Below are 13,407 nucleotides of genomic sequence, written 5' to 3'. Positions count from 1 at the left end.
CATATATTCAAGATCATCAATATGTGTTTCGTTAAGGTCATGAGATATTCAAGTCAGCTTTGGTGAGCCATCTTATATTCTGGAGGAATTCACTTTTATCTTACAGTTAGTAGTTTTGAGATGTCGAGGGTCTTGTCCCGATATTCTTCTGTTATAGTAGAGGCTTTATAGATAGACAGAGTTAAGGAGTTTTTGTATTTACTTTTAATTTGAGTATTGTACAAACTTTTAAAAAGGTTTAGTATTTGAGTTCAATTAAATTTAGTTTAGTTTTAATTTTTTGTATGCTTGAGTTAGTCTTCCGCTTGTAGCCAACCAGGATGAGGGTTCTCTTTGGGACCAACAATGGTTCTCGAGTGCCGGCCACGTCCAGGCTGTAGGCTCAGGTCGTGACAGCCTAACATCTTTCTTCGGAATAACCTAACCCCCTTACCTAGAATATATTGGTTTCGTAATTATTTTTAAATTGGTTTCCTAGTTTTTCCTAAATTTAAGTGGCGACTCCTTAAAAACTCTTTTGTTCTTAAAATTCTTTTAAAATTGACTTAATTGATTATTTTTTGAGTCACCACAACGTTTCTCCCTATTTGAATATAGTAGGGATGTAAACACATACATGGCATGAAAATTTGTGTCCTATGTGGTGCTCTACGTGTATTATGTCATGTATAAGTCATGTGTATCTACTTTTTCAACTTATACAAGTTTAAGTGTGTAATTTTTCACACCCAAAGTTGGAGGGCATAAATATGAGTTGATGAGACGGTTAAAAGAGATATTGGTGTATTATGTCGTAGATTAATCAGGACAAAGAAGATTAGAAACTTGAGTTATGATTCCCAAACATATAAGATACAAATAATTTGAGTATAAGTATAATTGTGCATTGATAGTAGTTAATTGAAGGCCCCTGCTTATTGATGTCTCTATATAGCTTGTTATTCTCAAGAAGTATTTCTGAATCATCAAACATGATGGCTCCTTCGGGGGCCTCTTGCTCAGTGTCAGAACCTGTGAGATTATGTTTTATTTGAACAACGTCACTTCGAAGCATTAAGATATTAATGACTGAAATTTAAAAGTGGAGGTTAGAGATGGCAATGTTTTAACGCAGTCTAATTGAATAGATTAATTGGTTAGATAGGGTTATTTCATAAAAAAAACGTTTCAAAATTACTACACTTGATCGAGTGATATTAGTGGCTATAAAATATTTATAATTAATGAAGATTCGTTCGGAAAAATTATAGTGAACCTAATGAGAAGGAACTCAACAATTGGAAAAATAATATATCTCGCCCTCCTTCATCTTGTTTTCAACTTCATCCTCTTTTTATTAATAACTTTATTTCTTTAGAATTTTCTGATTAAGTAGTTTTAAATAAAAATCATAATATTAATAATTCAAAATTTGTTCTTACTTATTTTCTTAAAATTTACATTCCAAAACTCCAAAAATAAATTTAAATAACTTTTCAAGAACGAATTAATTTTTTTTCAATTACTTTAAATGAAATTAAAATAATATATTTGTTTTTAGCTCCTGAAATATCAATAAATTGTGATAATAATCCTTATTATATTCTATTTAGCACCTTCAATTTTTAATTAATTAAAATATTCATTTTTTTAATCTTTTGCATGTCAAAATTTCATAAATTTTAAAAGTTATTGATTATTAAATTATTTAAATATTCATATATTATATTTAATATATATTGCTAATTCATATTTAAGAGTAATGTTATCTCTAAAACAATGTAGATGTAACATACTTTCTACATTAAATGATGGAGAAAATATCATAAATAGTAAATTTGAAACTTACGTGATTTCTACTCATCAAATAAAATAAAATAAAATAAAATATAAAATTCCCTTTTCTGGCTTCTACTCATCAAATTAAATTCTAAATTTTACCTTCTTAACTCCTACATATCAAATTAAATGTTTAAGAATACATGACAAGAACTAATATTCAAAATCTACGCTCTCTACTCACTAAAATTCATAAACTACCCTCTTTGCTTCTTCTTATCAAATTAAACAAAATAAAATTCGAAATTTATCCTCCTAGATCCTGACTTCTACTCATCAAATTAAATTCTTGAAAAAACATCACTAAAACTAAAATTAAAAAATTACCCCCTTGACTCCTACTCATTACATTAAATTAAATTAAATCCCAAATTTTCTCTCCTAGTTCCTACTCATCAAATTGAATGCTTAAGAAAATACCAGATTTAAAAGTTAAAATTTACTCTCTAAACTCAGACTCATCAAAGTAAATTAAATAAAAATCTAGTTTTACTCTCATAGCTCCTACTCATTAAATTAAATACTTAGGAAAATATCACAGAAACTAAAATTTGAAATTTGTCCTTATGACTTCTACTCATTAAACAAAATATTGTAAAGAATGAGAGAAACTACTAATTTCTTCTTGAAGACATAATGTATTACCATAATCTTTATAATTTTCCTATATATACAAGTTTCTTCACTATCCCTTTGCCTCCAATCCTCTTTCATTTGTATTCTCAGACAATACAAGTTATCAACTTCTGTAAGTTTCTTCACCAACTCTCTGTTTTTTTAATAAAGAAATAAAAGTCAAATTCTTGTTTGTTTCCATCAATGAAAGAGTGATCTTTTATGTTTTTTTGGTTTGTGGGGTTCTTTTATCATATGGTTTGATCCTTATTGTGAATAATACCTCATTTTTCATTCTAGACTAGTCATGGACTGCAACAAATAAGATGTCATAATTATTGAAGAGATGATGAGAAATAAAAAAAAATGATATCAAAAAAATTTAGTATTGAACTTCACGGCCATCACCACGGTCAGTGGTCTTGATCACGAACCAATGGAGGCTCTCGTGAAGTTGCCTTAGGCAAATGGCCAAGTTGGCCTCAAAGTGGCAAGGCCACTGCCTTTGACTACACAGGCGTGACCACGAGTCGTGGTCCACTTCACGAGCCGTGAAGAGGCCCGTGGAGATGTCTTGGGCAAGGAATTGTGAAGACCATTTGTGTAGGCGACTTCCTCATCTTCACGATATATACCACGATCCGTGGGCCTTGCTACGGGCCATGAAGATGGGCGTGACACCTGGGTGTGATCATTTAACGAAGGTCAGTTAAGTCCTTTCCTATTTTCGTCCAATTAAGTGAGGAGTGTTTTGGGTATTTTAGGGGGTGTTTTATATATGGTTTTAAGTCATTTTTCATCTAATTTCAAGACCTAACTCAATCTCCCAAAATAAATTCCTAAATCCTCTCTTCTCTTACTAAGAAGTTCCTCCATTGAATAACAAAGAAAAAGGTCAAGGTTAGGGTTCAAGCTCCAAGATTTTCACTCAAATTTCATGGGAAAACATCAACCAAGGTATGGGAAGCTTGATTCATGGAATACTTTCGTCCATGAAACCCTCTCAACTCAATTTCAAAAATGGGTTTAATCGTTCAAAAACTAGGGTTTTCATTCTAGTCATGGGTTCTTCCTAAAAACGTTTTCATTATGTTATTTGATGTATATTATGGATGATTTGGCGTTTTAATGGTGATTTCATAGTAAAACTCCCCATGAACCCATGAACACCCCTATGACCCCAATTTCATGAATTTCAATGAAGGTATTGATACAAGGTGATTTTCTACTACGTATTGTGGTTATGTTAATTGGTTATGAAACCTTGCCTTATTCATGTTGATGATAGTATATCCTAAATGTAAGTGTGAGACTTAGTTCATGACCTTGCAAGCGGTAAATTGTGAAGGATTGTTCATGATTGTTGATAGTTATTTATGAACTTATGAACTCATTTGAAAGGTTTGAATCCTATGACTATTGTGTGAATTGAGGTGTTGTTGGAAGACTAATTTCCCCTATCCTTACACATATTTATGTATATATTGTGTAGGATGATGTTTATGTTGTTGTGTTGATTGAAGGGCTAGTTCTCATGAAAACACTATGAATAATGAAGTGAATGTTACTCACCCTAAAATGATGATTCTAAGGTGAAAGGTAGTTCTCAGTTAAATGAACCTATGAGCTATTTAATAAGTTGTATTGAACGAAGGGTAAAGTATACCTTCACACATGTATATACAATTCCATACTACTTATGTATAACTTGGAAACTATGCTTAGTACCGAGTGTATATGGACAATGAGGAAAAGGCCCCTCCGCTAATGCAATAGTTTGGGTCATCCATAGTAAACTCATGAGATGGAAGCTCCTCCTCTAATGCAATAAGTTGGGTTTCTTGTAGCAATCTCCCTAACTCATAACTATGTGCCAAACATATGACTTAGCTAGTGGATCCACTTAGAAGCGAATTATGATTAGTACTACCTTCGGCAAGTAAGAATGCCTTTTTTCGATGTGGGGTTATATGACACCGGATTCCATGTAGCTCACATGGTCTATGTCGGTTATGGCTAATATTCCGTAATAATAATAAGATAATGAATATGTTAGGGACTATACTATGACTTGTAAATGGGTTTACTTGGTAGGAGTGGGGGTATGGGACTTGACTTTTACAATGCCCAAGGAGACTTATTAGGATTTTGTGGAATGGTTTCCTTATGGTATGATAAGATATGAATAGATGAATTTCTGTATGTTTAGTTCATGTACTTGTATAATTCCTCATTTATTACTATAGACTATGGTAAGATTGAAGATTATGGTAATGATTATGTAGATTCAAGGAATGCTTAGTAAGGTTGGTATTATGGGATGCCAACCATACATTGCACAAGTGTTCTTAGAGGTTGCTAAGGTATTGATATTACTATGTTATGAGTGTATTGTGACTATAAGTTGTCTTCTATGTTGAATATGCATTTTGGCTTCCCAAACTTGATAAATGCATACTTCCAAGAAAAATGTCCTATTTAGCATATTTAAATGTTTTTATGCATGTTTCCTTACTAAGTACATAATTTTGCTAACCCCTTTTTTTCTACATACTATGAGTGTTTGTCCCGGACGTTGAATCATTACTTCCTTTTTCAAAGTAAAGTTTTGGTCGACTATTCCCTAAGTTTTGGTGAGTCTTCCAGTTCGAGACCAGATGTTCTATTTCAGTCTTAATTTTTTTAGTACTTTCTTATGTTAAGATTTTCATTGATGTAAAGGGTTAAGTCCCTAATTTCGTACTCTTATGTTAAATGGTTTTGAATGAGACAAGTGTAGTATTTCCACAACTCTTTATTTATGAAATTTGAAGTTTGACTTCTGTTTAGAAAAGTTTTATCTTTCAACATTATTCTTATGAAATTATGTGTATGATTATGCTAAGGGCTTGTATGCGGCCCCTTCGGGGTCAACTACGCCATGTTACGTCTGGGGGTGACCCCGGGTCGTGACATTAAATGACACAATTGACTTTAATCTAGTAAGAGGAGAATTCACCAAGATTGCTTTTGCAAATACTATATTTGTACTAGCACATAGGAGGAGGATAATCACACAAATATAGAGAAATGTGCATATAATGAAGTAATTTGACACGCTAAGGAGAGGGGAAAATATTGTTATCCACATTGCAGATCAAGCTGCCACTAAGTTTCCTTTAATAGGAATACAACTTAGGAAATTCACTTCATTGATATTAATCGCAAGTATCTGATTTTATGCCAAAGTATATGGAATCGAATAGCCTTACATTCCTTATTCTCTGACCAATAAAACTATAACGATTCACCCTCTCCTTTTAGGTGTTAATCTACAATATAAGTCATGATAAACTAAAATTAGCAGCTATCACACTATGATCCTCGTAATACAATAGTTAACTTTGACGGATAATGCGTCGATACAACATTTAAGACTTTAGTTAATACACATAGATAAGGAACATTCACAATTAATAAGTCATGACAAGGAAAGAAACTCATAACAACAATCCAAGTTAAGCATTTCATCTTTATATTAAGCCTTTAAGTCAATATTCTTATTAGCATCATTATGAGGACATTCATTTCATTAGACATTATAACATTAAAGAACACACCATGACTACTCTCAAAGCCTACTTCTGCAATGCATGGATGAAGTCCCATACCCCAAACCACACAAAGTAGTGCATTCTTGAGAAGCCATTGTTCATTTACATTCATTGTGGGGGTAAGCCTTAACCGACATAGACCATGTGAGCAATTGATGGAATCCCGGTGTTGCCCACACCGACTAAGGGATTCCTACTTGCCTAAGGTAGGATCGTTAACATTTCTCTTAAGTGGATCTACTAGCTAATAACCTATGTGGGCACATAGTTGTGGGATAGGGAGATTGCTACTAGATGCCCCACCTTAACTCACGGATGATCATCCATCTCAAGAGATTGCTACTAGATACCCCGCCTAAACTCATGGATGTGAATCCATCTCAATCCATATCTACTGGTGCTTAGAATTATTCCCCATGGACTACTTAACATTCATTACTTTAGTTAATTATTATGGGATAAGAGATTGTTACTAGATACCCCTCCTCAACTCATGGATAAGCATCCATCTCAATCTCGACATTCATTCTTTAAGATAGCTCATAGATTCAAAGATGTGAATAGCCTTTCAACTAAGAATCACCATATTGTGAGAAATACCTTTCACAACATGTCATTATCATTCATTAGTGTACAATTGAGAATAGCCTTTCAATCAACACATCATCATAATCTAATCATAGAAACTTCATTCATTCTTTATTCATGAGTGTGTGTGAGTATAGCCTTTCAACAACCACAACTTTACAATTGCATTATATTCATAATCACATTAATTTCATTGGAAATCACAAGGCATGTACCCAAGAGTCATGATTATACAACAATCTTCATAATTTGCCCTTCAAGGCCATGAATCATAATTCAACAACACACCTAGAATTACTACAATTTAGGCATGAATAATAACATAATTCAATTAATTAAACTATTACAAGATCAATTGCATAGTATTCATCTTACTAAAATTCACCCACATCACATAGTCATAAATTACGGTTATGGGGAAATCATGGATTCATGGGGGATTTTATCTTAACACCACCATAAAAAATCAATAAATCTTAATATATGATAATTAAACCATTGAAAACGTTTTGAGAAAGAATCCATGACTTAGAATGAAAACCCTAGGTTTTGGAGAATTTACTTCTTCGGAATTGAAAGGTTGAGGGCTTCATGGATGAAAACCTAACCATGAATCAAAACTACCATACCTTAGATGAAGAAATCCTAGAAAAATAGTGAGAGAAATCTCCCTTATTCCAACTCTAACATGACATTCTTCAATGGGGTTTTTGGGAAAAAACATTGGGGGTAAATGTGGTTATGATTTGGGTAGTTTTGATTTATGAAATGTAAGGGTAAATTAATAGTGTAAAAACCCTTATATAAGTCTAAATATTCTATATAAAATGACTTAACTTCAAACTAAACTCAAAAGTAATTTACCAAATTACCCTCCTCTTGGCCGAGATTGGACAGAAAGTGCAGGAGTGTGCGACTCCGTATGAGGACCTCCTTCTCTTCTGCCCACTCTCCGTTCACACGGTTCTCAAAGCAGAGGAGGACGGGTGGGCAGCAGGTACCACGAGCCCTCTGTCCCACACATCTATCCAGAAGCAAGTGTAGTTCACCGGTTCCACCGAATGCTCCTATATTACTCATGCCCCATGAACCACGAACCGTTGGTGCATCTACGCCCTGTCCTTCAGGTCGTGAGTCGGTGATGTGCAGGCTAACATTGAGTTCTTGACCTACGAGGCGTGGATGAACCTACGCCCCGTAGTTCCCATTTGTATGTCTCAATCTTTTTGGCAACTTTTTCTAGATTTTGGGTTCTTGGTGGTTAGGCTTTAGGGTCCCCCTCAAGGACCCTTGGTTGGTCCTTGGGGGGTTGTACCTTGATGTTTAACCCCTAAACCCCTCAACCCCTCAACCTACATTCGGGAAGGCATTTTACAACACCAAACCCCACATCAAACTCAAAAACTCACAGGTAAGGCTCTAGTTTTCCCTATTAGTTTTCCGGGTGTTACAGTACCCTACCTTACACCTACTTTGTAAAGGTAGAAAGTCATTTTCCAATATATCCTGAGCTCACAACGTAACAATCAATTATATAAAAATCAACGACTTACCTAGTGTAATCACAAAAGTGGGATCTAGATAGTGTAGTGCATACACAACCTTATACCAACCTTATTAACATTGGAGAGATTGAGTATTATATACCCTCAACTAACAACACAACACTCACTTACAATAACAATGGCAATAACTTACGAAGTTTAATTCCAGAAGAGGGTTCTGAAGAGGATGGTGTATACGCAACCTTACCCCTACCTTAGAGAGTATGTTTCCAATAAATGCTTAGCTCACAACACAACGCTCAATTCCTACCACATAATCAAAATTCACCCATTACTCAAAGTTTAAAAAATTATTCTTCCTCTCTTCACCTAATGATATGTAGACAATTAATGAAAGGGGGCATGCTAATTGGTGAAGAAATCAATTCGGGCAGAAAACTTGACATCTTACCCCCTAATAGGCACAGTTTTATATTTTGTTTTAGTTAGCCAATAAGCATAAAATTCTCTCACTAATGTCAAATTGCAATCCCCGGGATTTTCAAACATAAACCTCAAACCTAACTCATTAACAGTCTGATATATATCAGGAAATTGTGACGGTAACCGTACCTCATTCACAAATTCGTCGTGCATATACTTTGCCTCTCTTTGGCATTCGAACCATTCCCACCAATACCTTTCCACAACTAATTTACCAAATTTTTGCACCGGTTCCCGGCCAATAGAGGAACCGGAAGCTTCTCATTTTCTACTCTGCTTGGAACCCTCCACGTTCTTTGCTTTAGGAGCCATCACCACCTATTAAGAGAAGAAAACTAGAGAAAAGGAAGAAAGAAAGAAAAAACATTAGAAAATTTAGGGGGAGGGGTCGGGTTTGGGCAGTTAGAGGTGAGGGAAGAAGAGTTGAAAATTTAGTTTGAGAAAGACGGGGAGGAAATTTGGAAAAGTGGAAGTACTTATAATGGAGTTGTGCGGGAAAGAAAAGTTGAAGAAAAGAGGGAGGTGTGTGGGAAAAGAGGAGTTTGATGTGGGTTAATAGAGGAATTTGGAGAGGGACGAAGAAGAAGAAGAAAGAGTTTGGAGGATTTGAGGGGTTAGGGTCGGATGGGAGAAACAGAGAATAGGTGATGAATTTGGGATTTGGGGGTTTTAAGGGGTGGGTTAGGTGAAATCCGGAAAACAGTTTCTGGGCATTGGGGCGATGGGAGGGGCGACGCGCCTCTCAGCACGCCTGAGAGGGCGCTCTAACGTGCGACACCTGGCGTGGCGCGCCTCTCAGCGAGCCTGAGATGGCGCTCTGACGTTCGAAGCTAGGCGCGGCGTGTCAACCAGTGCGCCTGGATCCAAATTTTTTTTAACTATTACAAACTAAGTTACAAACAATGAAAAATCCTATTTAGCTAAACTAAGAACTAGAGGAACTTCCTAGATTCTACAAATTTAAACTATGCTAAAATAATACAAATAAAAATTTCAAACATGAACTAGCTATCAATTACATATTGTCCATGGGTTGCCTCCCATGTAGCGCTTGATTTAACGTCGCGGCATGACGCATCTTTGATCATTTATCATTTAGCTCAAGAGCTTCCCGATCACTATCCAAATCCTCACCAAAATAATGTTTCACCCTTTGCCCATTGACCAAGAACGTAAGGGCAGTCTTATCTTTAAGTTCAACAGCCCCATGTTGTGTCATTCTGACCACTTCGAAAGGACCACTCCACTTCGACCTTAATTTTTTGGGGAATAACCTTAGTGTAGAGTTAAAGAGTAGTACCTTATCTCCCGGATTGAAGGTACGCGCTACTATGTTCTTGTCATGCTACCTCTTAATCTTTTCTTTGTAAAGCTTGGCATTCTCATATGCGTGGAGCCTAAACTCCTCAAGTTCAAGCAACTGATTCACTCTCTTTTTATCCGGCTAGCTCGAGGTTTAAGTTCAGCTTCTTGATTGCCCAATATACTTGATGTTCTAATTCCGCAGGAAGGTAACATGCTTTCCCAAATACTATGTGATAGGGAGAAGTCCCTATTGGTATTTTATATGTAGTCCTATATGCCCACAACGCATCATCTAATTTATCAGACCAATCTTTCCTTTGCGCATTCACCTTTTTCTGAAAAATTTGTTGCACCTCTCTATTTGAAACCTCCACTTGTCCACTCATTTGAGGATGGTAAGTTGTAGCAACCTGATGACGAATACCATACTTTGCAAGAAGATTCTTAACAAGATGGTTAATGAAATGCTTACCTCCATCAGTTATAATTGCCCTTGGAGTGCTAAAGCAAGTGAAGATGTGCTTCTTTATGAACTTTATCACCACCCTTGAATCATTGGAAGGAAGTGTGACTACCTCAACCCATTTACTAACATAATCCACAGCCACAAGAATGTATTGATTTCCACTAGATGGAAGGAATGGACCCATGAAGTCAATACCCCACACATCAAAGATTTCCACCTCCAAAATGGTACTTAGCGGCATCTCATGTCTTCTTGAAATAGTACCCAACATTTGGCATTTATCATAACCCTTCACAAAAGCAATAGTATCTTTAAATAACGAGGGCCAAAAGAAACTAGATTGTAGTACCTTATTAGCAGTGCGCTCTCCTCCGTGGTGACCTCCATATGGGCTAGCATGACCACTTTCGAGCACTTTGTGAACCTCACACTCCGGAATGCACCTTCTCACTACCCGGTCTACACCTTGCTTGATAAAGAATGCTTCATCCCAGATACAGAACTTGGCATTATGATTGAGCTCTTTCTTTTGTTGGGAGGTTGCACCCGGAGGATAATCGCCACTTACTATCAAATTCACAATGTCTGCATACCATGGAACTTGAGAGATATCTAATGCCATCAATTGTTCATTCGGAAACTCTTCCCGAATTTTCTCACCTTCATTTACATTGTAAAAATCCTTCAACCTAGATAAGTGATCAGCTATTTGATTCTCAGTACCTTTCCTATCTTTGATCTCAAGTTCAAATTCTTGGAGAAGCAATATCCATCAAATTTTGCCTTGGTTTAGCATCCTTCTTGTTGAATAAGTACCTAATAGTTGCATGGTAAGTAAAAACAATCACTTTAGTAGCTACCAAATATGATCTGAACTTGTCGAAGGCGAACACTAGAGCCAGCATCTCTTTCTCAGTCACTGTGTAATTAGCTTGTGTATAGTTAAGGGTCTTTCTTGCATAATAGATCGAGTGGAACACTTTATTCTTTCTCTGTCCTAACACTGCACCCACTGCTACGTCGCTTGCATCACACATGAGTTCAAATGGTAATCCCCAATCGCGAGCAATTAAGATGGGAGCCGCAATTAAGTTCCTCTTCAACATCTCAAATGCTTTCAAACACATCTCATCAAAGTCAAACTTCACCTCCATCTCCAAAAGACTGCACATAGGTCTGGCAATCTTGGAAAAATGCTTGATGAATCGCCTGTAAAAACATGCATGACCAAGAAAACTACGCACACCTTTTACAGAAATGAGAGGGGATAATTTCTCAATAACTTCTACCTTAGCCTTATCAAACTCCAAACCAGATTTAGACACCTTGTATCCCAACACTATCCCCTCCCTTACAAAAAAATGACATTTTTCCCAGTTTAGAACTAAGCTAGTGTCTTCACATCTAGCAAGTAATTTATCAAGATTTTAGAGACATACCTCCAAAGACTTCCCAAAGACGGAAAAATCATCCATGAACACCTCAACAAAGTATTCCACCATATCATGCAAAATGGCCATCATACACCTTTGAAAAGTCGCCGGTGCATTGCAAAGTCAGAATGACATGCGCTTGAAAGCATATGTGCCATAAGGACAAGTGAACGTGGTCTTTTCCTGATCCTCGTGTGCAATTAAGATTTGGTTGTAACCTGAATATCCATTTAAGAAACAATAATACTTCTGCCCTGCTAGTCGGTCAAGCATTTGATCAATGAAGGGAACGGTGTAGTGATCTTTCCTGGTAGCATCATTTAGTTTTCGGTAAACCATGCAAACTGTCTACCCGGTCACTGTTCTAGTAGGAATCAACTCATTATTTTTGTTCCTTACCACTGTCATACCTCCCTTCTTGGGAACACATTGTACCAGACTTACCCACTTACTATCAGAGATTGGGTACACAATTCCAGCATTTAGCCACTTTATGACTTCATTTCTTACCACTTCTTTCATCATAGGATTCAGTCGACGTTGATGTTGTGCTTTGGGTTTGTGATCCTCTTCCATGTAAATTTTGTGCATGCATAACGCCGGACTAATCCCATGAATATCAGCCATCGGCCATCCAATTTCTTTCCACCTCCGCTTTAAGATCCTTAATACCGCATCAACCTGTATGTCAGACAATTTTGCAGAAAGTATAACAAGCAAAGTTTCATTAGTACCCAAATAATCATAACTTAGGTGAGCCGGCAAAGTTTTTAGTTCCAACGTAGGAGCTTCTTTTATTGATGGCTTTGGTGGGGGCCCCAACTCGCGGTCTAGTGACTCCACTTGATTCCTACGAGGGTTTACTAGTGCTAGATTTAATCATGATTCAATCTCTTGAACTTTAGTGTCTCCCTCTATGTCATGACCGACTAACACTCTCTCTAAAGGATTTGCGGGCACCACAACTTGTCATTCTACTATGCGATCAACCACAGTAATAGCAGACAATCTTAATAAATAGAAGGTAATTTTAAAGCACGGTAAAGATCAAATACCTCAACCTTATGTAACACTCCGGAAATGTAACGACCTAAGCTAGAGCCTAAATGATGACTAATAACTTAATGAGAGTAGAAATGATGTTTCAAGACCAAATTTAATGTAACTAAAATGGTAAGGAAATGTTAGTGCATAAACGTCAAGGAACGACCATGACGTCCGGAAACTAGTGCATTGAACTAGTGAGGTGCAAGGTCTTGTGAATTGACTTTAGAGTGTCGTAGGTGGACTAAAGTTTGAATAAAAGTGTTTAAAATGTAAGATTTCATGTTTAGGGTCCAAACGTCCGGGTACGACTTCACAAGGATCACCAAAGGGGCCCTTGAGGAGGACCCAAACTTGAAACCAAAAAGAAAGTAAAAGCTATCCAAAATAGGTTGGAATCACGAGGGGTAAATCACGAGGCGTAGGTTGACTCACGCACCATAGAAGGGAGTCGTGACTCCACACTTAGAATCCTCCAAGTGGCCTCCAAATCAACCCCCTCAGTCCCAAACCACGAGCATGCAGTACGGTTCGTAGACCGACTCACGCTCCGTGGA

The 13,407-nt window shown here is 36.6% G+C and overlaps 1 protein-coding gene across 1 annotated transcript; it reads right to left on the bottom strand.

Moving 5' to 3' along the window:
- Positions 1 to 10,038: 10,038 nt before the first annotated feature.
- On the bottom strand, positions 10,039 to 11,893 carry LOC107063151 (uncharacterized). The gene is made up of 3 exons (XM_015314626.1): positions 11,813 to 11,893; positions 11,157 to 11,698; positions 10,039 to 11,062 (listed from the first exon to the last, which is right to left on the bottom strand). Exons 1-3 carry the CDS (start codon positions 11,891 to 11,893, stop codon positions 10,039 to 10,041), a joined length of 1,647 nt encoding a protein of 548 aa, XP_015170112.1.
- Between the last annotated feature and the right edge of the window lie 1,514 nt (positions 11,894 to 13,407).

The sequence above is a fragment of the Solanum tuberosum genome, unplaced genomic scaffold (assembly GCF_000226075.1).
Source record: "Solanum tuberosum cultivar DM 1-3 516 R44 unplaced genomic scaffold, SolTub_3.0 scf00311, whole genome shotgun sequence".
Lineage (NCBI taxonomy): Eukaryota > Viridiplantae > Streptophyta > Magnoliopsida > Solanales > Solanaceae > Solanum > Solanum tuberosum.
Note: the sequence above shows the minus strand (reverse complement) of the source record. Positions and strands in the feature narration are given on the sequence as shown.

Excerpts from the sequence above, each read along its gene's own strand:
- LOC107063151 (XM_015314626.1), bottom strand. The coding sequence starts at position 11,893 with ATGGCCATTTTGCATGATATGGTGGAATACTTTGTTGAGGTGTTCATG. Across the intron at positions 11,699-11,812 it reads TCTTTGGGAAGTCTTTGGAG|GTGTCTAAATCTGGTTTGGA; the intron begins GTATGTCTCTAA and ends TTGGGATACAAG. Across the intron at positions 11,063-11,156 it reads AAGAAGGATGCTAAACCAAG|GTTGAAGGATTTTTACAATG; the intron begins GCAAAATTTGAT and ends TCACTTATCTAG.